The sequence below is a fragment of the Ochotona curzoniae genome, unplaced genomic scaffold, assembly GCF_017591425.1.
Source record: "Ochotona curzoniae isolate NIBS_2020 unplaced genomic scaffold, NIBS_Ocur_1.0 scaffold_2453, whole genome shotgun sequence".
Lineage (NCBI taxonomy): Eukaryota > Metazoa > Chordata > Mammalia > Lagomorpha > Ochotonidae > Ochotona > Ochotona curzoniae.
Window position 1 is genome coordinate 32557406 of NW_024467094.1, and position 26050 is coordinate 32583455.

The 26050-nt window shown below is 45.9% G+C and overlaps 1 protein-coding gene across 5 annotated transcripts in view; it reads right to left on the reverse strand.

Moving 5' to 3' along the window:
• Positions 1 to 26050, reverse strand: part of LOC121170050 (signal transducer and activator of transcription 3) — a 61133-nt gene that overhangs the window by 12125 nt on the left and 22958 nt on the right. For 4 of the 5 annotated variants that reach the window (XM_041000935.1, XM_041000932.1, XM_041000937.1 and 1 more), the window contains exons 2-11: positions 15436 to 15586; positions 13501 to 13645; positions 12863 to 12961; positions 6928 to 7023; positions 6690 to 6771; positions 6413 to 6507; positions 6087 to 6238; positions 3960 to 4118; positions 3705 to 3797; positions 2585 to 2644 (exon numbers count right to left, since the gene is read on the reverse strand). In XM_041000935.1, the coding sequence (XP_040856869.1) occupies positions 2585 to 2644; positions 3705 to 3797; positions 3960 to 4118; positions 6087 to 6238; positions 6413 to 6507; positions 6690 to 6771; positions 6928 to 7023; positions 12863 to 12961; positions 13501 to 13645; positions 15436 to 15563 (1109 nt within the window). In that variant the 5' untranslated portion in view covers positions 15564 to 15586. The remainder of the gene's footprint in view (positions 1 to 2584; positions 2645 to 3704; positions 3798 to 3959; positions 4119 to 6086; positions 6239 to 6412; positions 6508 to 6689; positions 6772 to 6927; positions 7024 to 12862; positions 12962 to 13500; positions 13646 to 15435; positions 15587 to 26050) is intronic. The other variant, XM_041000933.1, reaches the window with a different exon arrangement.

The following is a 26050-nucleotide window of genomic DNA, read 5'->3' on the forward strand; positions in this document are numbered from 1 at the left end:
TCCTGGCACTCAGTGGGATGGGAAAACGCCTGTGCTTGGGAAGTTCTTAAACTAGTCAGCTACTTTTCATGTATAGAACATAAAGTTCTGGGGCCGGCATTGTGGTGCCACTGGCATTGTGGTTAAGCCACCACTTATGATGCTGGCATCCCACAGTAGCCTCCAGTTGAGTCCTGGCTGCTCTGCTTCTGATTCAGCTGCCTGCTAATGTGCATGGGAAGGCGGTGGAAGACTGGTCAAGTACTTGGGCCCCTGCTACCCAAGTGGGAGACCCAGACTGAGTTCCAGGCTCCTGGCTTTGGACTGGGCCAACCTTGGCTGTTATGGGTATTTGGGGAGTAGACCAGCAGATGGAAGAGCTCTCTGTCTTTGTTTCTTGGTCTCTCTGCCTTTCAAATAAAATTAAAATAAGCAGTTAGTTCCCTATACAAACATTAATTAAGTAAATATTAATCCCCTATATAAAATTCAAATCTTTACGGACTTCAGATTTTGTCTTAATGATCAATCTGTTTATTCTTATCGTAGTAAAATACTAATTTAGTAGACTAAAATTTGAGGGCACATTATAATATCTGGAAGGGAAGCTTCCCATAACACAACTCTTTCCCCATTATACTTATATATATGTACTTAAAACATTTTGGACGGGCATGCATTGAGGCACAACAGGTTATACCACTGATTGTGATGCCTGCATACAAATTGGAGTGCTGATTTGGGTCCTGAATACTCTGGTCCAGTGTCCTGCTAGTGTGTCTGGGAAGATAATTCAAGGAGTCCCTACCACCCAATCTGGCACCCCAAGTGCTGGTTTGAGTCCCTGCTACTTCACTTCTCATCCAACTCCCTGATGATGTGCCTGGGAAAAGAGTGGAAGATAGTGCAAGAACTTGAGCCTCTGTCACCCATGTGGGGGCCAGGATGGAGCTCGTGGCTCCTAGCTTCAGCCCAGGCACGTCTTGCCAGCCACGTGCTCAGCAGATAAATGATCTCTCTGTGTGTATCACTCTTTCTTTCAAATAAATCAATCCAAATGATAGTTAATTTTACGGGTTTTTTTTTTATCACAAATTAAAAAATATAATAGTAAACCAATGACTTAGAACATTTGCTTAGTTTCTTTCCTCTTTTAAGGTAAGATCCGTACAGCATTGTATAAACTGGACGATCCTATTCACCGTTTGAATGGTGCTGATTTAGCTGGGAAGAATCTACAGCTTTATAAGAAAGTTGAAAACCTGCAATTCAGGAATGTGATTTGTCTCATCATGTTTTGAATTACCTTTCCCTCACTAACTTTTCATAGTTTTCTTCAAACAGAGCCTAATTCTGTTGCTTATCATAACTGTTTTTTAACTGCTGTTGTTTATTATAATTCTAACAATGCTATTATAATGCTAGTACATGGCTAAGCATGGCTAAGGTCACCAATTACTACATCTTCATTTAGAAAACCTATCATCTTCGTTTCCAATTCATTCTCATGACATTTTTAGAGAATTTTAAGTGCCTATTTCCCTTCCCTAAGCCCTCTGATTTGTGTTAATTTTAAAACTTGAAAGATAGGGGCTGGTTTTGTGGCCAGGAGGTTGTTGCACACTGTCACACCAGCATCCCCTATGAGTATAGGTTTGAATCAAGGCTGCTCCACTTCTCATCCAGCTCCTTGCGAATGCAGCTGGGAAAGCAATGGAGGATGTCCCATGTGCCTGAGAGCCTCATAATGGGCCTGACATGAAGGACTCCATGTTGAGCTGGCTTTCATCTTAGGTAAGACAGCCCCCCACCCATGAGACTGCTGATAAATGAGTCTGCTAGGCAAGAACGCTTGAACCTCTGGCTTGGCTGTTCAAGCATGACTAGGAGAAAAGTGAGTTTCACCTGGTTTAGCAACACAAGCTTGCAAAGTTAGTTACTGTTTATCCCTAAGGTGGTTTTGCCATCAGCTCAGTCCCTCTGAACCCCTTCTGGACAGCAGTTTTGTCTTTATAAGCCCTGCTGCTTTGAACTTTGGAATGGAGAGATCTTTGGGACCTGAGCCCACTCTCAACTGCAAGCAAGGAAGAACTTTCAAATCTCATCAGTGCATGGCGCTCCTCTGTGTCGGCTCATGCGTGCACAACCCCAGCACCCACAGGAGGAAGGGGATGGGGTTCTGGGGTCCTACAGCTACTGAGGAGGAAACCAGCGAATGGGAGTTCTGCTCTCAAGAATTCTGCCTTTTTAAATAAATAAACTGAAAATGAATCATATTTGAAAGATATTCACAAATTTTTAAAAGTATTCCATTATATAGTGAAAGATGGAAGTTTTTTTTTTAAAAAATCTGTTCTTTCCATTATTCTAAGTTTTATATAACACATTGTACAAGTTACAGAGATCGGTGGTCACGGATCAATCTTAAATCTGTGCAGTTTTTTGGGGGGGGATTTATTCAGGCAACACACCGGGGGGGAGCCTTTGTGAACTTCCATTCATAAAACAAAGTCCTCTGCATGTAGGTAAAGTCTCTGAGTTCAAAGTTCTTACTTCTCTGTCCCTCATTTGAAAAAAAAAAAAAGCTGAGATTAGGGGTACTTACTTGTCAATGCACACTTTAATTTTAAGCTGGTAATTCAATTCAGGAAATTTGACTAGCAATCTGTCAGAAGAAAAAAAAAATCCAACCAAAAGAGTCAGGTTTCGCCCATAAATTCTGGCTGAAGAAATGCCAAGTTCATTACCCTCCATTTCTGAGTGGCAAACGAATCACAATCCCAAATTTTTCTTCCACCCAACATGAAATTTGGTGGAAATTAGACTAAGCATCACCCCTGCAGGCCAGGAGGTAGCTGAGAAAAAGCCCAAGAATTTGGACACAGCTGTGAGAGTTCCCTAAGAGGGTAATAAAAACCCTTTCACGAAAACTGCGCCAGGAGCCCAGGCTCTGCGGCTGGCATTCTCTCTACGAAACCTGAAACCCAACAGCATGCTGCATTTCTGAGGAGGGCCATTCCACAGCAGGGAGGGGCCAAATCCAAGCACACCTGTGCTGATGCCAGGGCGAAGATAACACTTCCCTGAGGAGGCCACCTCCCCTATGCCCAGCTCGTCTCGGCTTTCCCATCACTGAGCCTCACTCTTTCCCTGAAGACTTTCAAGGACATGTGGGCTCAAAGAACAGAAAACAGGGACAGGAGCCTGGCACTGCCATGGGGTTACTACTTGGGACATCTGTATCCCATGAGTGGTTAGGTCCTCCACCTACACGGGGTACCCCAAGTTCCAGGCACTTGGTTTTCACCTCAGCCAGCGGCAGCTATTGCGGACATTTGGGGAATGAATCAGTGGATGAAGGGTATCTTACTCTCTCTGTCTCCCACCTCTCCTCTCAGCATTTTAAATACACATATTGGGGAGAGAAAAAAACAGAAAATAGCCAACATTAATTTGCCCCTTCTGGAGGGCAGAAGGGAAGCTATATCCTGGACTCACTGGAACACTCCCAGGAGCCTTCAGGAAAAAACTACTGCTCTTTCACCTTTGCCACCACAACCAAGTAGCACTTGGTTTATGCCAACAAATTCCAGGCCCACAGCATGGCACTGCCACCTGTGCCTCCCGGAGAGCATGAGTCAGATGGCCATCAGACTCCCTTCTCGAGAAGCCCCTGTAAGTCCCTCGGTGGAACATTTAGCGGATGTGGAAGTACTGGGACCCACCTGACTTTTGTGGTAAACTGGACGCCAGTCTTGATGACCAGCGGCCGGTCAGGGTGCATGGGCATGCAGGGTTGCCGCTCAACCACAAAGGCACTGGAAGGAGAGACAGAGAGAGAGGACCACTCATCACAGGCAGCCCACCTTCCAACCCCTCCCTGGGGTCTCCACCCCACCCCAGCCCTGGCAGGTGGCCCATCTCCCACATTGTTACATTGTTTTGGATTGGCTTTTTTTTTTTTTTAGGTCAAGGCTTACCTTTTCATCAAGTTCCTAAACAGCTCTACAATCCTCTCCTCCAGCATGGGCCGGTGCTGCACGATGGGGTCCCCCTTGTAGGACACTTTCTGCTGCAGCTCTTCCAATTTCTTTATTTGTTGGCGGGTCTGAAGTTGAGATTCTGCTAACGAGGTTATCCTACCAATAACATAAGAAGGCTACCAGTTACCCAAGTCTACCTGGGAGAGTAGAAGATAAAGGCAACCACATAGGTCTCCCCCATAGGTGGCAGGGGCTCCAGGAGTTGAGCCATCATCTGCTGCCTTCCCAAGTGCATTAGCAGGAAGCTGCATAGGAAGTAAAGCATCTCAACCTTAACCTGTCCCTTCAATATAATATGTCAGCTCCACATGTAGCACCTTAACCCACAGAACCACGACATAAGCCCTTCTGCTTTTCTTTCTTTCTTTCTTTCTTTCTTTTTTTTTAAATCATCTCCCTGAAATGTCACCTTTCAAAGAGGGGGCTGAGCAAAGAGGAAGAAGTATTAAGGCTCATACCACTAAGAGGCGCTAATATCACAGCAGAGTGATGAGCATTATAGCCCGGATAGAGATGACGACATGTGGCAGTTAGCACGCCCCTTCCTCATCTTGACCTGCCCATGTACAATGCAGCAATAATGGAAAAAGCGGGATTAGGCAGTCTGAGAACACACAAGTCCCCTACATCATTGGACCCCCAAGAGAAGCATTCAACTGCGTGAGCATTTCCACACAAACTCTCTGTAGGTCGAAGGACATGACACAGTGATTCAAGTATGAACAACAAGTGTATGGAAAAAGTGAGCAGGTGGGGGAACAAAATTGCTGAAGTCTGTCACCAAGGGTGGGCATGCTCGGGTTTCTCTTTGATGATCCACAACCAGCTTCATAAGGACCAGGAGATTCCAGAGAAAGATGTAGGAGAGGGACAGCTATGCTAACTTCCTCTTTATGTTACTCAGCTAGGATGTCTGCAACAGCCAGGCCTGGACCAGGCAGGAACCCTAAGCCTGGAACTCCATCTGAGGGGCAGGGACCCAACTCCTTGAGCCATCAGCTGCTACCTCCAAGATGCACATTAGCAGGAAGGAAGATGGGAAGCAGGGTAGGTGGTACTGGAATGCCAACCATTCCCAGGGAGGATGCAGGTGTCCCAAGCTGCCACTTCACCATTGTGTGGCACACCAGGCCCTGCCGCAGGGATTTCTGAGCTCTCTTGATGCCCTGGTGTCGCTTCCTTTGTCCCAATGCTACAACTCAAACTTCCCGACTCCCTGAACAGGAAGCATTTAAACAGCTTTCAGTAAAACAACACTTACGAGGGCAGAGTAGCACTCAGTACTCTCACATAGAGTTGTCTCAAATTTCCAGTTTCATGTTCACTGTATCCCTCTTGGGTTGAGATTCTCTTAGCTTAAGCTTGTACAGAATGTTTAGAGGCCAAGGTTACAGAGTAACATCTAAACAATGATCCTGCTGACATAACACTGCATGGAGTCCTATCTTTATGTCTATAGCCATGATGATGGCTAGAGTGGTGATCATGAAAATGTTAGCTAACTATTGGTACCTCTGAACGATAAGCTGTTAAAAGATTTTTCACCTCCTTACTAACATTCTGTATTTGAACTATTTCCTTTATAAAGACTATGTGTTGTTTTAGATGACTAAAATGACCGGGGCTTTAGCCTAGTAGTGGGGATGTCCAGGGCCCACACCAGTGCTTGAGTTAATGTTTCGGCTCAGGTTTCCAGTTCCAGCTTCCTACCTCTGCAGACCCTGGGAAGCGGGGAGGAAGGCTCAACTAACTGGGAGACCCAGAGTGAGTTCCTCTTGGCTCCTGCTCCAACCCATTTCAGTCCCAACTGATGCCTGGCATTTGGGGAATAAACAAACAGCAGAGAGCAGTTTTCTGACTCTCTATCTCTGCCTCACAAATAAATAAACAAAATATGTATTTTTTAATTTGTTCAAATACAGTAAAAAGTTTTCATTACTGGACTAAACTGGAGTTATGTGAAGGTCTCCAGCTTAGACACAATACCAATTCTGTGGCCTACAATTTTGACCATCGTTTAATGCAGCCTTCTAGGAGAGGGGAAGCTTCTCTTCGCCCTCTTACCAGTTTTCGAGACGATCGAGGCAGATGTTGGGAGGGCCCCCGATGCATGCGATCTGCTGCCTCCTCTTCCAGTCAGCCAGCTCTTCGTCTGTGAGGGTTTTCTGCACATACTCCATGGCAGACAAAAGTCCCGCCAGCTCACTCACAATGTTCTAGGGGTGTGGGGACCAAAACAAAGTCAGAGGACATTCCCTCCTTCAGCACTGACCGCTGGCTTTGGTCAGTCCCAGAGAAGGAACGTCTTAGCCAGCTGTCAAGTCCAGCCTCGAGCTGCCTAAATACCACGTGTGCACAAGGCAGCCAGGGAGGCTGTCCGGGGCACTTACCCTCCGCATCTGGTCCAGCGCCGTGAGCATCTGCTCCAGCTGCTGCATCTTCTGCCTGGTCACAGACTGGTTGTTACCATTCAGGTCCTGCATGTCTGTGGAAGAGACACTCCTTGATCGTGGCCTAAGAGAATGTAAACCTCTCAGCCACGAGGTCCCCTAAGCACCACGGCCAGCCCTCACAGTAAATTATGAACACAGATTCGGGACAAATTCTGCAACTCGATGCACAAACTCACTCTCTATCGGAGACTTTCATGTTTTTTAAGTCACTTGCCTCCTTGACTCTTGAGGGTTTTGTAGTTGAAATCAAAGTCGTCCTGGAGATTCTCTACCACTTTCATTTTCTGTTCTAGATCCTGTTTAAGATAAACACCCCCCCAAAAAAGATTTCCTTAGGGAGAAGGAAAAGTTTCTGAGTGGAACCAAAACAAAACTCAAACCTCAAAAAAGGTGCACACAGATGACCTCCACGCACTAGCCCCAGGAAAAGACCCCCTTCCCAGTGGCTTCACCTGCACTCTCTTTCGCACATCCTGCAGGTGCTGTTCCAGCATCTGCTGCTTCTCTGTCACCACGGCGGCTGTGGGATGGCTGGCCTGGCCTCCTTGCTGCCAAAGAGAAGTTAAGGCGCATTTGAACACATGACCCCTGGAACGAAGTATACCCCTGTCCATCCTGCCCTTCCTGCTGGGGGCTCCAGGCATCACTGCCACTGTGAGCGAGCGGGAGGGAACTAGACTCACTGGTGTTGTCAGCCTGTGGTGAAGTGAGCCTCTTGGTCTGTTCTGCGTGACTGGTTATCTTATTCAAAGACTCATGTATTTGAAAGGCAGAACAACAGAGACAGCAGGCGAGACAGAGAGATCTTTCAGCCGCTGGGTCTCACTCCATGGAGTCACACAGCCAGGGCGGGGCCAGGACAAAGCCAGCAGCTGAAGACTTTACCTGGGTTTCCCACATAGGTGATAAGGGTCCCTAGTACCTGGGCTGACCTTCCCCAACCTTCTCAGGTACATTGGCAGGAAACTGGATTATAAGCAGAGCAGCTGACCCAAAGCTGCACTCTGATACTGGGATGGCAGCCATGTAAGCGGTGGATTAACATGCTGATGCCAAATGCCAGCCCTTGCGTGGCCAACATTTCACCCACAGGCCAGAGTATGAACCTACTCAATGAATTGAACTAGGAAAGCTGACACACGGAAAGCTTATGGGTAAGAATATTCAAGATTCACAATTTTAAAGAATTTTATTACTTTTTATATTTGCATGTTTATTTATTTATTTGAGAGACAATGAGACTGGTAGAAAGAAGAAAAGGAGCTCCCATCTGCGGGTACAACTTCTGGCTGGAGTCAAAGCCAGAACTAAGAGAACAATCCAGATTTCCCACCCCGGGGACAACTTATGACAGCAGACATTGATGCCTGTTTCAATGTGGTGCTGGACACGTTTCTGTGGAACCATAAGAAATCATCCCAGGGCAGGTGTGTGACGTGGCAGCTAAGTCACTGCCTGGAATACCTGCGTCTCCTATCAGAGTACCAGGTTCAAGTCCTGGCTACTCCAAACCAGCTCCCTGCTAATGCACACTCTGGGAGGCAGATGATGGCTCCAGAGCTTGGGTCCCTGTCACACACATGGGAGAGTCACAGGAAGCTCATGGCTCCTGGCTTCGGATCAGCCCAGCTCTGGCCATCACAACCATTTGTAACTGACTTTCAAAAAAGATAAATAAATCTTAAAAAAGACCCAGTTTTCACACTAGGAATCCTCAGGTGTCTGATCTCTTCCTTACGTCCATCCTGACTCTATAGCTGTAGTTCCTCAAATTGTTGTCTAGGTCTTGGCCCTGCCGTTGATTTCCTCACTTCTAACCTCTCTCACTTGTTCTCTGTTCTCTAGGTTGCTATTGGATGTGTCCAAAAGAGAGTCCAATGGGCCCAGCATGGTAGCCTAGTGACTAAAGTCCTCACCTTGCATGTGGCAGGATCCCATATAGAAGCTGCCACTTCCCTTCCAGCTCCCTGCTGTAGCCTGGGAAAGCAGTCGGGAATGGCCCAAGTTTTGGGGACCTTGTACCTGTATGGGAGGCCTGAAAGAAACTCCTGTCTTCAGATTGGCTCAGCACTGGCTATTGCGGCCTCTTAGGGAGTAAATCAGTGGACAGAACATTTTTCTGTCTCTCCTTCTCTCTGTAAATCTGACTTTGCAATGAAAATAAATCTTTAAAAAAAAAGAAAAAAAAGAAGGAGCGAGCCCAAGATGCCGGCTTCAGAGGGGGCCATCCTCTCCCTTTCTCAGGGTCCCCATTCAACAGGGCAGATACTCTGAGATGTCTAGAGAAGGTGAGCTCCAGCCCAACTTAGTCTCCCCTGGGTGGGAGTGACCCATCTGATGGTTGAGGATGAGCTAAAGAGTCTTCATGTACAGACATCTTCCAAGAACTAGGACGTCAGCTGGCATCTGCCTCCCCTCATGCTGGCAGACCTGGGGCAGTCCTGGGGCAGGAGCCAAGCCTTTGTTCATTCTAGTAGCAGTTCTAGAGGCTTCTCTCTCCATGCTCAGTCTCTGTGGTTCTGAAGCACTGTGTGGAAAGGAGCTGCTGGCAGACACTCCGCTAGCGAACCCTGTGGCTGCCAGCCTTGCGTTCTAATTGAACCAAGATGCTCTCCAACAAATAGTGCAGCTGATATGCTAACCTATGTTCAACTTCCTGGTGGATTTCTAATTTGTGCTGTTCTGGAAGCGAGAGCATGAATGTGATCAATCACTGCCCACGGAAACCAGCTTCAAACACCTCTTGTGACAATCTGACTGGTCCCTCCCTGCTTAATGGTGCAACATCTAGACCCAGCACCCAGATATTTTGCACAGGTTCCTGAGGCATCTCCGGCTGCCCGCTCTGTTTTCCACCCCACAGGCACCTCCCCTGAAGCACACTGCCCACTCAGCCTGGCTGTGCTTCTACTTAAGTCCACCTGAAGCCACTCGCCATGAAACGCAGCTGAAAGGTTTATCTCCTATCAAGTCTCACCCGACTTCCTCAGACAAAATGACTCACATCCTCCTCCGTGTTCGTCTGGCTATGAGTGTCTGTGACTCCCTCGTTCCAGCCAGCCTGAGAGCCCTGGGCAGAAGGGGTACATCTACCCTGCTCTTCTCTAAGAGCCTTTCCTCATGCTGAATATTCTGGACATTGAGAACTATGCCAGATGGTGGAACAGTGACAACAACAGTGAGGACTGAGTCAGGGCCATAAGTACCCCACATGAACTCCATGTCAGGGGTGGCAATTTTTGCACCTGGGAGGTGCAAAATTAAGCTCTCTGAGTCACACAGATGCCACTGCAAATATCTAGTCACAATACTGCAGCAGGAAAGCAGCCATGGGCAATGCATGAATGAAGGGACGTGGGTTCCAAAATACCTTATTTAAATTTGGACTATGGTCACTGTGTTTTCAGTGACCCTGGATTAGAGGAATAAAAATAGCCTCGATGTGCATGGGTCATGATGCAGAGCCGGTCCGTGTATGCTCCACTGCCCATCCAGCTCCCTCCTAATGGCCTGGGAAAAGCAGTGGAAGACAGCCCAAGTGTTTGGATCCCTGTCATTCCCATGGGAGACCCAGAAGAAGCTCCTGCCTTCAACCTGCCTCAGTGCTGTCTACTGCAGTAAACTGGGGAGTGAAGCAACAGATGGAAGATCCATTTCTCTCCTTCTCTGTAACTATGATATTTGAAATAAATAAATAAATACATCTTTTAAAAAATACATCTATGACATTTTTTGCTCTCCCATCTCCCTTGGTACAATTAATGCCTCTATTCAAATTGATTTCAACCATTTTTTCCTATTTTTAAAAAAATATTAAAATAAATAAATAAAAATTAAAATATATTTATTTTTTATTTGAAAGGAAGGTTTACAGAGAGAAAAGAGACAGATCTTCCATCCACTGGATCACGCCCTAAATGGTTCAAATGACCAGGGCTGGCCCAGTTCAAAGCCAGGAACCTGGAACTGGGACTCCATCTGCACCTCCTATCAGGATGGGGCCATCTAGAAACTTAGGCCGTGCTCCGCTGCTTTCTCAGGTGCATGAGCAGGCAGCCAGATCTGAAATGGGATTTCTGGGACCTGAACTGACAGTCCTATTAGACACTAGCAATGTAAGCACCAGCTTACTCTACCATGCCCTGACACTGGGCCCCACAACCAAGCATTCTTATCTTGTGGAATAAGATGGCAACATAAAGGTTCTCCATGACAGATAACCCTAATGACAGGGCAGGAGTTTGGCCCGGTGGCTAAGTTGCTTCTTGTGATGGCTATATTTCATATTGGAGTGCTTGGATTCAAGTTCTGATACTATATCCAATCCCATTTCGTGCTATTCCCTGGGAGACAGCAGATGATGGCTCAAGTACATGGGTCCCTCCACCCACAAGGGAGACCTAGGTGGTGTCTCAGCCTCCTGGCTTCAGCCTGTCCCAGCCCCAGCAACTGCAGACACTTGCAGCAATAAAAATGTGGATGGAAGATCTTATATCTATTTTTCAAATAGAATAAAAATGCAACCTCTAGGGCGTCTTGCATCAACAAGGGCATCTCTGCCAATTTCCTGCCTTCAGAGTATAGAATGGCGAGGGGTATCACTGTTATCTGCGCCCTGACCCACATCCGCACTTATCATCTTTGTTTAAAATTTCTTGCGCCATTTCTCATAGCAGTGATGAGGGAGTTGATAACGGTGACAGCAGTGCAACAATGACTAGTGATTTCATATGTATGCGTCAGGCTCTATCCTAAGCATTTTACATGGCACATCGATCGATCGATCGAAGTTGGTACTACCATCATTCCCAGTAGAAAAACAGAGAGACAGAAGGAAAGCAAAACAAAAACGAAAAAGCGTTCTCTTATGGCTACACAGTCAGTGACAATGACCCTCGTGGCAAACAGCTCTTCCAAGGTCCAGCTGCCAGACCTAAGGGATCATAAACACCTCCTCCCATAAGCTGGTCATCACCCACTCGGCCTTAGGCTACTGACCAAATTGCTTGGGCCCTTGCCAGCCATACGGGAAACCAGCATGGAATTACTGGCTCTTGCCTTCTTTCTGAGCCAGACCCAGTTGTTGCAACCATTTGGAGGATGAATCAGTACACATAAAATTTCCCTGTCTTTGAAGCTCTGCCTTCTCATAAATAAATCTTCTGTTTTTTTTTTTAAACTGGAATTAATTACTGGATTGTGTAACCCAATAAAAATAAGTTTTTGTTATTTAACTTATTAATTTAATGAATTATAGTAGAATTCATAAAGTTGAACCATCCCTGCATTCCTAGAATATAATACATGATTTGTGAGACCAGTGCCAAGGTATAGTGGGTAAAGCCACCATCTGCAGGGCCGTCCTCCCAAAGGGGCGCTGGTTCGAACTCTAGTAGTTTCATTTCCAATCTAGCTCCTTGCTAATGTGCTTACAAATGCAACAGCAGATGACCCAAGTCCTTAGACCCCTGTACATATGAGGGAGACCCAGAAAAAACTCTTTAGACTTTTACACTTCTGCCTTTATACTAGCCCAGCTCTGACCACTGTGGCCATTTGGAGTGAACCAATGGATAGAAGATTTGTCTCTTGCTTCCTCCCCTAACCCTCTCTAAACTCTGCTTTTCAAATAAGTAAATCTTAAAAAAGATAAAATCTGTTTTGTAGACCTCTCAGTTTGCAAAAATATCCACCATTTTTATTATTTTGTGATTTTTTAGGTCTTGACATGACCATAATTCTTGCTTTATAAAATGAGCTGGAATCAGCTTCTGTCTTTCTATACACTCGGAAAGAATCTGAACGACACTGGAAAAACAGATATCATGAAAGTCCTTCCAAACAGAATTTTTAAAAAAAGATTTTTTTGTTTTTGAAAGACAGATTTACAGAGAGAGAAGAAGAGACAGAGGAAGGGTGAAATCTTCCATCTGCTGATTCACTCTCCCAATGGTGGCAATGGCCAGAGCTGGGCCAGTCAAAAGCCAGAAGCCAGAAGCTTCTCCTGGGTCTCCCACTAGCAGGGACTCCAGGTCATCAGTTATCTCTCACTGCCTTCCAAGATCCATCAGCAAGCGAGCACATTCAGAATAGAGCAGCTTAGACTCGCACCAGGCACCTGGACGGGATGTTTGCACCACAGGTGGAGGTTTCACCTACCACACTACAGTGCCAGCTCCCAAATAGAACTTCTAAAACCAGTGTGTCTATTGGCTGTTTTGATGGGATTAGGCTTGTGTATCTGCACATTTCCCAATGGATTTTTATGGTTATTTGTCTATTCCTTCCTTTCTCAGATATTTAGGAAAATGTGTGCTTTGTCACATGACTTAGCTGTGTGACTTTCCACTTCCTCCTAGCAGTGCTTTGGGTCTTCTCGGGGCTTACCTGAGCGGCAGTGGCTGCCGTCTGGAGGAGTCGGGACTCTTCCCACAGGCACCGGGCCACAATGCGGGCAATCTCCATTGGTTTCTCAAGGTACCTGCTCTGTAGGCGGACAGAAGAAAAGTGAAGGGCAGCAGCTGACCACAGAGAAGTTCCTCACCAACTGAGGAACCAGTTACAGTTCTGATGCAAAACAAAGCAGCCACAGACTGAGAGCCTGGCTGATGAGAGGGAGGAAGGAAGCAGGCAGGCAGATACAGTAGGCTGGTGCTGTCTGAGAGCAGGTACACTGCTCCAAGTCTCAGAACAGAGGGCTCCATCAAGGAATCCAAGTCTGGGCACGCTCTTAACATTCAACAGCAGCAGTCAACAGTCCTAAGGGAGGAATCCAGTGGTGCTAACAGGTGTCATGGGATTAACCCAACAGCCAATTGCTGCAAAAGAAGGGACTGATGAAATGTGCAGGGGGCAAGAAAACAAACAAAAAAAGAAATGTCCTGGGGTGAGAGGGCTGTAGAGAGACTTGAGAACACTTGATGTCCCTCCTCTGACTGAGAGGGTGAGACAGGTTCTCAGTACTTAGCCAAAGATAAAAAAGACCCCCACCCTCCCACAGGCAACAGGCCCAGGGCCCCTCCTACCTGGAGAAATTGCTTGATTCTGCGCAGATTGTGCTGATAGAGGACATTGGACTCTTGCAGGAAACGACTATATTGCTGGTCAATCTCACCCAGGAGATTGTGAAACACCAAGGTGGCATGGGACTCTTTGCTGGCCGCGTAGGCCCTAGCAGAGAGAGCAGTGAGGAATGACTGAAAGCTCAATGCGCATGCGTGTACACAGACACACAGACACACACACACACACACACACACACACACACACCCCACCCCACCCCCAGCATCCCAGAGGAAGAGCAGGAAGTTTTGGGCCCCGCACTTAGACATCTGCATTCCATGTAGTGTCTCAGCTCAGATCCTGCCTCTGGCTCCTGGCTCCGGCTTCCTAACACAGACCCCCTGAGGCAGCAGGTAACTGCTCAAGGAATGGAGTTCCTATCACCATCCTGGGCGTCCCAGGATGAGTTCTCTGCTCCTGGTTTTGGTCAGGTCCAGGCAGTTTGTTACAGGCATTTGGGGAATGAACCAGAAGATGGGAGCTCTTTTTCCTCTGCATCAACCTTATCCCTGCTCTCTCAAAAACAAACTTTAAAAAGTTTTAAAAAGTTTTAAAGTTTTTAAAGATGTATTTATTTTTACTTCAAAGGCAGAGTTACCAAGAGAGAAGGGAAGACAGAGAGAGATGTTCCACCTGCTGCCTCACCACCCCAGATTAGCAGGGAGCTGGACTGGAAGTGAAGCAACTGAGACCTGAACTGGTGCCATAAATGGTTAACAGCACCACAGCACCAGCTCCCACCCAAATGTCCTTCCAACAATGAAAACCTTAAAAAGACCAGGGGCCGGCATTGTGGCGTGGTGTGACACAGTAAGTAAAACTGCTGCTTGGGACATTAGCATCCCGTATGAGCACTGGTTCATGTCCCGACTGCTCCACTTCCAACCCAACTCCCTGTCAGTGCACCCTAAAAAACAGCGGAAGAGAGTGTAAATGCTGGGGACCCCGGAACCCACATGAGTGACCGGAAGAAGCTCCTAGCTCCCACCTTTGATCTGGCCCAGCTCTATAGTTGTGGCCATGTGGGGAATCAATCTGTGCAGAAGGCGTGCTTGTGTGTGTGTGTGTGTTTTCCCCTAATTCTGCTTTCCAAATAAATTAAATTTAAAAAGAAAAAGAGTAGAGGTACTTCTTTTTTTTAATTTATTCATTTTTATAGGAAAGGCAGATATACATAGAGGAGTGAAAGAGAAAAAGATCTTCCATCCGACCATTCACTCCCCAGATGACTGCAACGGCCGGTGCTGTGCTGATCCGAAGCCAGGTGCCTCTTCCGGGTCTCCCACGTGGACTGGATGAAAAGTGGGGCTACTGGGATTAGAATCGGTGCCAATATGGTATCCTGTGCGTTCAAGGCAAGAACTTTAGCCGCTAAGCCACTGCGCCGGGCCCTAAAGGTACCGCTTTACCTGCTGGTCTCTAGTTCCCATTACCTATGCCCATAAGTTTTTCATGAAATAGTAACCAAAGGGCCTGGCACAATAGCGTAGTGGTTAAAGTCCTCGCCTTGCACGCGCTGGGATCCCATATGGAGCCACTTCTAGTCCTGGCAGCCCCGCTTCCCATCCAGCTCCCTGCCTGTGGCCTGGGAAAGCAGTAGAGGATTGGCCCGGGGCCTTGGGACCCTGCACCTGCATGGCAGACCAGGAAGAACTCCTGGTTTCTGGCTTCGGATTGGCTCAGCTCCAGCCGTTGTGGTCACTTGGGGAGTGAATCATTGGACAGAAGATCTTCCTCTCTATCTCTCCTCCTCTCTGTATATTCACCTTTCCAATAAAAATAAATAAATATTTACAAAGAAAAAAATATAGTAAGCAAAGCATGAGGCCAAAACAGGTCAGGTGTCTTGACTCAAACCCAAACCTACCAGTCTGGGGAGTTTCTTGTGAAGCACTCACCAGTCTTGACTCTCGATCCAAGGGGCCAGAAACTGCCGAAGCTCCATGGGGAAGCTGTCACTGTACAGCTGGTGGAGCTGCTCCAGGTACCGTGTGTCGAGCTGCTGCAGCTGGTTCCATTGGGCCATCCTGCAGGAGTCAGGGACACCGCCTGCCAACCAAAGTATTCATGTGGTCACAACGGGCCCAAGTGGGAATAGACAATCTAGAAATAACCCACTGATCAGCACAGGAGCCAGAGATGTAATTAGGGAAAGAGATACTTTGGGAAGACTCCTGCAAATTTTTCCCAGCTTAGAACAACAGGCACATTCACAATCTCTCCTTCCAGGATACCACCATTTGTATTAACCTGGGATGACAAGCAGGCATAATGCCAAGCACCAGACTTCACTGTCTGTCAAAGGTTCATGAGGTTGAAAAGTTACTTAAATTCTAGATCTTGGGCCTGGCGGCGTGGCCTAGAGCTAAAGTCCTCGTCTTGAATGAACTGGGATCCCATATGGGCGCCTGTTCTAATCCCGGAAGCCCCACTTCTACCTCCTCTATGAAGTAGAAGTTGTAATATCCATCTCACAAGACCACTGAGAATTGTTTAATTTGTTTACTTATTTTGAAAGAATTACAAAGAGGGAGAGAAAGGAGAGATCTTTCATCTATTGGTTCACTCCCCTAAATGGTTGCAATAGCTGGAGGTAGACTTAAGTTGAAGCCAGGAGTCAAGAGCTTCATCTGTGTCTTCCAAGTGGGTGGTCAGGGCCAGGTCACGTGGGCCATCTTTCACTGCTTTCCCACGACCATTATTAAGGAACTGGATTGGAAGTGGAGTAGGCAGGACTCAAACAGGCACTCATATGGGATGCCAGCACTGCAGGCAGTAGCTTTACACACTGCACCACAATGCTGGCTCCAAGCAATGCACACTCAGTGTGTAGCACACAACAGATGTTCAATAAGCGTCAGTTTTAAGGCTGGTGCCATGGCTCAACAGGCTAATCCTCTACCTTGAAGTGCCAGTATCTCTTGTGGGCACCAGTTTGTGTCCTGGTTGCTCTGCTTCTGATCCAGCTCCCTGCTTATGGCCTGTGATAGCAGTGGAGGATGCCCCAAGTCCTTGGGATACTGCATCCATGCAAGAGACCTGGATTCCGGCTTCGGATCAGTTATTAGGGTCATGTGAGGAGTGAACCAACAGATGGAAGATTTCTCTCTGTGTCTCCTCACTGTACATCTGCTTTTCCAATAATAATAAAAAAAAATTTGAAAAAAATGTCAGTTCTTAAATGAAAAGCCACAAAACAACTCTGTAATGAACAGTGTCATATCCAGGTGTGAGGAAACAATGTAGTATGCATCTCCATTTCCAGATCAAAGATAGACTCCCAACGAAACTGTGAAATACATTTTGACAATACGATGCTAGAATCTCAAGATGGCAGAATAGAGTAAGAACACGTTTAAACAAATGGAGAAACATTTAATCAGCATGAAGCAGAGAGGACACATCCCAGGAAATAGGAGAGGACAGAACAACAGCAGAGGGGTACGTGGAGACTGACAGACACAGGGAAGCAGCAGACACAACAGTGTGGTGTCGCAGTGACTGATGCTCCAGAGGCATTCAGCTAACTGCGATCTGAACTCCACCAGCAGCTGGAACTCCACCAGCAACCAGGTGGGAAGGGACTTTCACTGAGAGCTTGGGGGGTGAACCCAGACAAAGAACTGTCCTGCTGGTCCATTTGATTTGACCAGGAACAAAGACAGAGCAGCAGATTCCAGACGGGCTGTGCAAGAATAGAGTGGATTTCACAGCTCAGTCAGCCCCCTAGAGCTGAATGGGGCACCATTTTGCTTATGGAGGCAAAGACAAGGGAAAGGACTGAGCATATGGCGAGCTGGGAGTGAACTCATTTCTGACTCAATGAACTGCCGCAACATGGCATTCTACAGATTCCACCCAAGACAACCCTCAGACCTGATGGTCAGCAGATCAAGAATTCTAGTAGGGGCACGTCAGGTGACATTTTGTACAGTGTGGAAAAAGTTTTAGGACTTCAGGGGCAACAGTGAACTACACATATGCTGTGTTCTTAAGAATTCACTGAGTTCTGTGAATTGCACTGGTCCCGCAGGAAAATAATACTGACTGTGACATTGTACAGGTAAAAATAGGTCCATGTGGCACCCAGATCTAACGTCCAACAGGTTCTGGCAAGATCAGCACCACCAACAACCTAGCTATATAGGACACCTGGTGTCTCCCTAATCCTGGGACCTGCCCCAACAGGAAGTGGGAGAAAGGTTGTACAGGCAACAGTGCAGCCTCAGCACAGTATCACAAGAGGTGGAGATTGGTGAGCCAGGAGTTGGGACTACGGAGTTCTTTGTGGAAATCTAACATAAGAACCCAGACCTGGAACTCACTGGAAGGAGTGGCACAATTGGCTGTAAACAAAGAATTTGTACCAACTGCAATAAGTAAAATCGAACAGTAGACCTGTGGGTGACACAGCTTAGAAACCTGCCTCAGGGAGAAAACTCTGCTACTGCTAACCAGAAGTACAATGACCAAGAGCAAAAGAAGAGACAAAGGCACAATGAATATTATTGAAAACTCCCCTGCAAAGAAGCAAAACCCTATGCCAACCTCAGAGTTAACTGAAAAAGATATCAAGAAAATGGGGGACACAGAATTCAGAAAACTCATTTTAAAGCTTCTAATCAACAATGAGAAGCACATACAAGAGTCAAAGAATTTAAGGAATATTCTTTTTAAAGATTTATTTTATTTTTATTGGAAAGGCAGATATACAGAGAGGAGAGACAGAGAGAAAGATCTTCCGTCCGATGATTCACTCCCCAAGTGAGCGCAACGGCCAATGCTATGCTGATCCGAAGCCAGGAGCTTCTTCCAGGTCTCCCACGCGGGTACAGGGTCCCAAAGCTTTGGGCTGTCCTTGACTGCTTTCCCAGGCCACAAGCAGGGAGCTGGATGGGAAGCAGGGCCGCCGGGAATAGAACCGGCATCCATATGGGATCCTGGCATGCACGGTGAGGACCTTAACCACTGTGCCACCACGCCGGGCCCAGAATTTAAGGGATAATTTAAGCAATAGCAGCAATGAAAGCAAATCAAGGCTGATATATCAGAAATTAAGAACACAATAGAGCAAATTAAAAGTATAGTGGAGAGTCTCCAAAATAGAATGAAGCAAGCAGAAGAAAGAATCTCAGAATTGGAAGATATTTCCTGTCACCAGGGGGAAGCAAACAAAAAGCTGGAAGCAGAGCTGGATCAGGACAAAAAAAGTATTCAAGAGTTGAAAGACACTATTAAGAGGCCTAATGTAAGAGTTATGGGAGTCCCAGAAGGGGCAGAAAGAGAAACTGGTTTTATAAATATATTTCATGAAATAATAAAGGAAAATTTCCCTAATCTAGAGAAAGAATTGGGAAACAAGATCCAGGAGGGGCACAGAACTCCCAATAGTCCTGATCAAAAGCAATCTTCACCAAGACACATGATGATTAAGCTCTCTTAAATTGAACATAAGGAAAAGATCCTTAAATGTACACGTGAAAAAAAATCAATTGGCATATAAAGGGATGCCAATTGAACTCACAGGAGATCTCTCACAAGAAATTCTATAGGCAAGAAGAAAATGGAATGACATATTCCAGATTCTAAAAGCAAAAAATTATCGACCTAGGATAACATATCCAGCAAAGCTTTCTTTTGTCTTTGAAAATGAAATAAAATTCTTCCACAGTAAAGAAAAGTTAAAAGAATTTGCCTCTTCCAAACCTGCCCTACAATTCATACTTCAAGATGTTCTCTTGACAGAGAAGAGGAATAGCACCAAACAAAACCACAGGCAAATGTGAAGAATATCCCAGTAAAATGACAACAGAAGACTAAACCTATGATCAACCCATTCCTAAAATGACAGGACCAAAGTACCACTCATACATATTAACCCTGAATGTAAATGGCTTAAGCTCAATCAAACATCATAGATTAGTACACTGGATTAAAAAACAAAACCCATCTATTTGTTGTCTAGAAGAGACACATTTCACCAACAAAAATCAGTGGAAACTATATCACATGGGTTTTTTTTTTTAGATTTATTTTTATTATTTTTTCATTGGAAAGGCGGGTATACAGAGAGGAGAGACAGAGAGGAAGATCCTCCGTCCGATGATTCACTCCCCAAGTGAGCGCAACGGGCCGATACTATGCCAATCCGAAGCCAGGAGGCTCTTCCAGTCTCCCACGCGGGTGCAGGGTCCCAAAGCTTTGGGCCATCCTCGACTGCTCTCCCGGGCCACAGGCAGGGAGCTGGAAGGGAAGCGGGGCTGCTGGGATTAGAACCGGCGCCCATATGGGATCCCGGGCGTGCAAGGCGAGGACCTTTAACCACTTGCGCCACCGCGCCGGGCCCTATCACATGGGTTTTCATGTATTGTTAGTTTCATCTCTTCAAAACACTTTCTTCTGATTAAGTAATTCAATGACTCGTAGATCATACAGTAGCATCATTTTCTTCAAGAAAGTTCTTGATTTTCATTTCTTCAGCTACACGTTAGTCTTTTAGTAGCATGTTATTTAACTTCATGATGTTAATTTCTTTTTTCTTACTGATGTTGATTTTGTTTTGTGGCTTTTCATTTAAGAAAATGCATAGTAGTTGTGTAATGGAGACTGGCTATCTAGTAACATGTTATTTAACTTCATGGCACTGTAAATTTCTATTTTTCTTTCTATTGTTGATTTTGTATTATGACTTTTCATTTGAGGGGATGTACAGTAGCTGTGAAATGGAGACTAACATATCCAGATGTGAGGATACAATGTAGTATGCATTCCTACTTCCAGACAAAGATGGACTTACAATGAAACCGTTTACTTTATCTTGACAATAGGATGCTGGACTCTCTGCCATTGTCCATGCCCTCACTGATGGACATATGACTGTGTATGAAGAACTATACTTTAGTAATGATACAGAGGAACTAGGTGTGTATGTGTGTTGGGGGGGATTGGGGCTGGGATAAGGGAAACAGCAGGAGCCTATGGAACTATATCATAAAATGATAATAATAATTCAAAAAATAATAAAATGTAAAAAAAATACAATACTGGACTCTGGCATTGTCCATGCCCACAATGATGGACTTATGACTATTTATGAAGAACTATATCATTGTAATAATATAGGGGAAAACAGTGTGATGGGGGAGGGGGACTTTGAGAGAGGGAAAGGGAATTCCCAGAGCCTATGGAACTATATCATAAAATAATATTAATAACAAAAATAAAGGAAAGATGCCAGTTCTTTACTCTCCAACTACAGCCCTTCAGGTGAGTGGGGAGCTAGATACAGCAAACCTGTAGAGGGACCAACCTGAGCAATGTTGGTGTTCAGGGAGGACAGAGAGTCAATTCTAAGACTTTGGTTTAAAAGGGTGAGAAGCCACTTGGGAGTCCCCACTGAAGGAAAAGTAAGTTTATCTTTCTTGATGACACAGAAGGGAAGCTAATTATCAGACATCCAAATTGCTCCCAGGTCTGTGACTACCTAGGTCGGAAGCTCAGATAACCCATCTCTAAACCTCTTTCTGCACAGTCTGGATCATCAGCAGCCACCCACTAGGTGCTCTCTGGAAGACCCCACAATAACACTGAGATTGAGACATGTACGGGCGGGGTAATCCTGAGCTGCTTCTTTGGGGACAGTGAGAATATTCAAAGAAAGATCAGGGCCCAGCCTAGTGGTTAAAGTGCTTGATTTGCACACACTGGGATCCCATACAGGTGTTGCTTCGTGTTCCGCCAGCCCCGCTTCCCATCCAGCTCCCTGCTTGTGGCCTGGGAAAGCAGTCGAGGACAGCCCAAAGCCTTGGGACCCTGCATCCATGTGGGAGACTGGAAGAAGCTCCTGGCTCCTGGCTTCAGATTGGCTTAGCCCCAGCTATTGTGGCCACTTGGAGACCGATCCAGCAGATAGAATATCTGTCTCCTTCTCTCTGTAAATCTGACTTTCCAAGAAAAATAAATACATCTAAAAAAATAAAAATTTAAAAACTTTATAATAAATTTAAAATTTTAGAATTCAACATTTACTTCTCATTTACAACATATATCTAAAATATTTATTAAACAAAGAAATGAGAACATCAGTATGAAGTTTAAAAAAAAGAAAAAAAAAACGGACAACCAAAAGGGAATGAAATTTAAAGTTCACTTTTCTGTGGGATGGTTTTTGGTCAAACTGTGAGGATACTTGCATCCTCTTTGGGGGAACCTTTCAAATAAAGTGCCACGTGAGTTCATTCTTTATGAACTCAATCCAGGTCTCACTCTGGGGTGGCAGGAACCCAGCTATGTGAGCCATCACCTGTGGCCTCCCTGGGCCTGCACTAGCAGGAAGCTGGAATGAGGAGCTGGGAGCAGCGCTGGGACCCAGGCACCCACGCTGGATGCAGGATCTCAACCACTAGGCCAAATATCACAAATATTTTAAAAATCTGTGCATCATATTCTACAGTATGCATTCTCTATGAACTTTCTGAAGACTAAATATTGAAGAACCAAAATTCCACCGATTAACAAAATCTTCCACCAATGTTGAAGAGGAATAAAAAGGTTTCCCGTTTGTTTTTTGTTTTAAGTAGCTGTTGTTTATAATAATGTCTTCTTCCTTCTCAGGCAACTCCTCAAACATTTTTAGCAGCTTTTTTTTTAACTTTTTGAATTATTTTTAATTACTCAAAAAGTTTCATGCTTTTATTTAGCTTTCTGACTGTGCTTGTGCCTTCAACACTTTCACAATGATTTTCTGCGCCTCAGTGAGGAAAGCCCGCTTGCTCCTGTCACAGACACATTCAGCACATGTGGAGCCACCATCGGCCCTGCGGACATATTATTATTATTATTATTATTATTATTATTATTATTTTGTCTTAGACAAACCCCTTGCAGTTGGTCTGGGCACACGCCACATGCAGATTTCAGTGCCTTTCCAACCTTCTTGGTGTAAAGGTAGACAATTCTGTTCCCAGTACATATATATATTAAAGCGCAGTACAGGGCAAGCACACAAATACTCATTTACAGGCTGCTTAGTTACAAAATACATTTAACAACAGCTGCCACAAGTAATCAGACCAAACATTCTTCCTAAGAAATGTTATCTCTAAGCCATGTCTAGCCAGATCATCTGGGAAAAGTCACTTCTGTAATTGCTTCACTGAAAAAATTTTAAGAGAAGCCAGTTCACTTCACATCTCAATTCTGGTTTTTCAAATTACAAGTTAAAGAACTAACTAAAATATTTCCGTCTCGAGGATAATTCTAAGCTTATGACTTAATAATCATTTCCTTGAACCCCGAAATGCACAGTGATAGCACACTGATCTGAGTGTCAGGTACCATTCAGGGTGCATGGGAGAGAAGTGTAATCCCTTTGTGCCCTCGTGGCTGGTGTAGGGCATCACAGAGTTTCATTACCTCAAAGCATCTACTATGCCTAGGGGAGCAGTCGGTGGGTAGAGCAAAAGACAGAAAAATAAGTGTGACCGTCTAAGTGAAAAGAAAACCAAAAATGAAACAGCCAGCCACCCAAAGACTTTCTGGACTTTTCAGAACAGGAATTTCTTAGCCCCTTGGGAATAACCTACCAACGAGTCACCATTGTCTAAAGGGGAACTTATTACTGTAAAGACCACGAAAAAAGTTTGTTCAAAGTAACAGCTCTCACTTACATACTCCAGTATAAAGAAACCATGTGATATGGCAAGAAACACAGGACCACCTCCAAAAGGAGCTCACTGCATTTCTTCTCCAAACTTTGTGAATTTTTTCATTTTCTTTTTACTATTATCTACATGCTCAAAAAGGACGTACAGCCATATAAGCCTCTGACTGGAGGGTCACGTATGAAGGAAGGTGGGTGGGACATGTCCACTACACAGGCATCAGCAACTAAGGAGGCCCAGTCTTGAAGCATGCCTTCCAAGGTTGGAACACATACCCTGCGATTTTCCTTGTGACCGGAGTTTGAGTCCAGTAATCTAGTTGGAGAGTTCCCCCAAGAAAGTTCATCTGGGGTGACCTCAGTCTTGACTCTTGTCTGTGCCAGCCAGTGCAGGGTCAGGTGCAGCCTGTCACTTGCACCAGCCAATACACATACCATTGGCTGCAGCTGCCTGGTCCCAGCCTAGTCAGGATGATCCCCAATTACCCCTACGAGGAACATTCCTAACCCCAATTTTTGAGCATGTCAGTCTCTGCTGGGGTCTAACCCAGCCCAGCCCTGTCTGTATCCCATCTGGCCTCATGTACAACCATTGGTGCTGTGGCTTAGCTCAGTCTGCCCCACCCCCAGACCCAGTCCTCACATATGCTGATAGGCACCGCTGCCTTGTCCAGCCTGGCCCATCCCAAGCCCTGGTTCTTGTGCTCACCATGATAAATACTGTCCTGCTGGGGAGTGTCCACAGTTCCCTTGCCAGGCACATTCCAAGCTCCAGATCTTGTGCCTGCCAGGGGATATTGCGGTCTATCCTGACATGATTCGCACCAGTTCTGGCACTTGTCAGCTGGTGCTGCAGCCTAGACCTGCTGTCCTACACTGATCTTGGCTCTTGTGAATACTAGCGGGTACAGCAGCCCAGCACAGCCTGGCACACCTCCAACCCTCCTGTGAACTGGTGGGCGTTGCGGTCCAACCCAGGCTGGCCTGCACCCTGTCCTGGCTCTCACACACACCAGTGTATGCTAAGGATTGATCCTGCCCAGCCTGTCCCCAGACCTGTCTCACATGTATGTCAACAGGTGCAGCAGACCAGCCTCAGGTCTAGCCCACTCCCAACCCCTGGCTTTTGCACTCAAAAACAAGAACTGTGCCTAACAGGGGAGCATCCCAATTCCCCTACCAATCCTGTCCTCTAGATTCTAAGCGTATACTCATTTTGTTTGTTGCCTTACACAAACTTAATTTTGCCATCAGGAAAGGCCCAATAACTAAGGTAACAGAAATAAGTACTATTATGAAGATATAAAGATTATGCAAGTAAGAATGTTCACTGCTATGGATTTAACTAGGATATGGCTCCCCAAACTCATGAAGACATTTCAACCTCAAGGTCTTACATCAGTCACTAATGGACTAATGCCAGTGGGTAATGGATTAGAGTGGCGGTGGGTCTAATTGTACTAACAGGTGGTGCAGAGGGACGTCTTCAGGTCATTGAGGGGCTGCCTCTGCAAGGCAGTCTCCTGAGAGTGCTGGTTAATGAAGTCAATAGCTTCTTGCTGCTTCCAGGGGCTCTGTGTATGGGCTCTTCTGCATCCTCTCAACCACTGCCAGCCTTCACCAGAAGCCAACTAGTGATGCTGTCTGATCTTCAACTGTGAGTCCCCAAACTAAGCCAAGAAAATTTCTTTCCCAAAAGCTTCTCTTAGGTACCTTAGTTAAGGAATGAAAAGTTGCACCACTCCTATTCAGCCCCACATCCGTTGTCTCCCAGGGTGCACATCTGCTGCAAGTTGCAATCAGGAGTGGAGCTGGGCCTTGAAAGCCAGGTACTCTGACACGGGATTGGGGGGGACCCTCTAAGAGGCATCTTAAGCTCTAGGCCAAATGCCTGCCCTCAAACAGTGCTTTTTCTTCAAAGAATTATGTATCTCAAAGATAGAGGGAGAGATACACAGAGAATTTTCCACCTGCAGGTTCACTCCCCAAATGGCTACAGCAGGAGTCCCTACCACCTTATTTGGGATATCAGGTTAAAGTTTCTGGTTCCTAGATAATGCTAATTAGTGCAGCTCCAATAAAAAACCTTGTAATTGGGACCTGGTGTGGTGGCCTAGCTAAAACCCTCTCCTTGAACGCACCGGAATCCCATATGGGTGCCAATTCTAATCCCCGTGGCCCTGCTTCCCATCCAGCTCCCTGTTTGTGTCCTGGGAAAGCAGTTGAGGACAATCCAAAGCCTTGGGATTCTGCAACCACATGGGAGACCTGGAAAAGTTCCTGGTTTCTGGCTTCAGATCGGCACAGCTCCATCCATTGTGATCACTTGGGGAGTGAACCACCGGATGGAAAATCTTCCTCTCTGTATATGTGCCTTTCCAATAAAAATAAATAAAACTTAAAAAAAAAAAAAAAACTTGTTCTCAGGAGCTTGCATTGTGGCATAGCAGTCTAAGGACCAGTCTATGGACCAAACCTTTGAAATTCTGCACTCACATGGGAGACCTGGAGGAAGCTCCTGGCTCCTGGCTTCAGATCAGCTCAACTCTGGCTGTTATAGCTACTAGCCGAGTTAACCAGTTGATGAAACATCCTCTTTCTGTCTCTTCTTCTCTCTGTAATTCTGCCTTCCAAATAAAAACAAATCTAAATGATTTGAAAAAAGCAAATCCTGTGATCGGAGCTGAGGTCAGGGCTCTGCTCTGGAAGTACACAGAATCATCAGAGCAGTCCTGAAAAGCGGGCTGCTGTCGTCTGCTCACATCCACTGGGGTCAGGGGCCAGACAGGTGTGAGGAAGCAGGACACCCTGGAGACCATACAGGGAGACTGGGGTACCAGAGGAACTGGGAC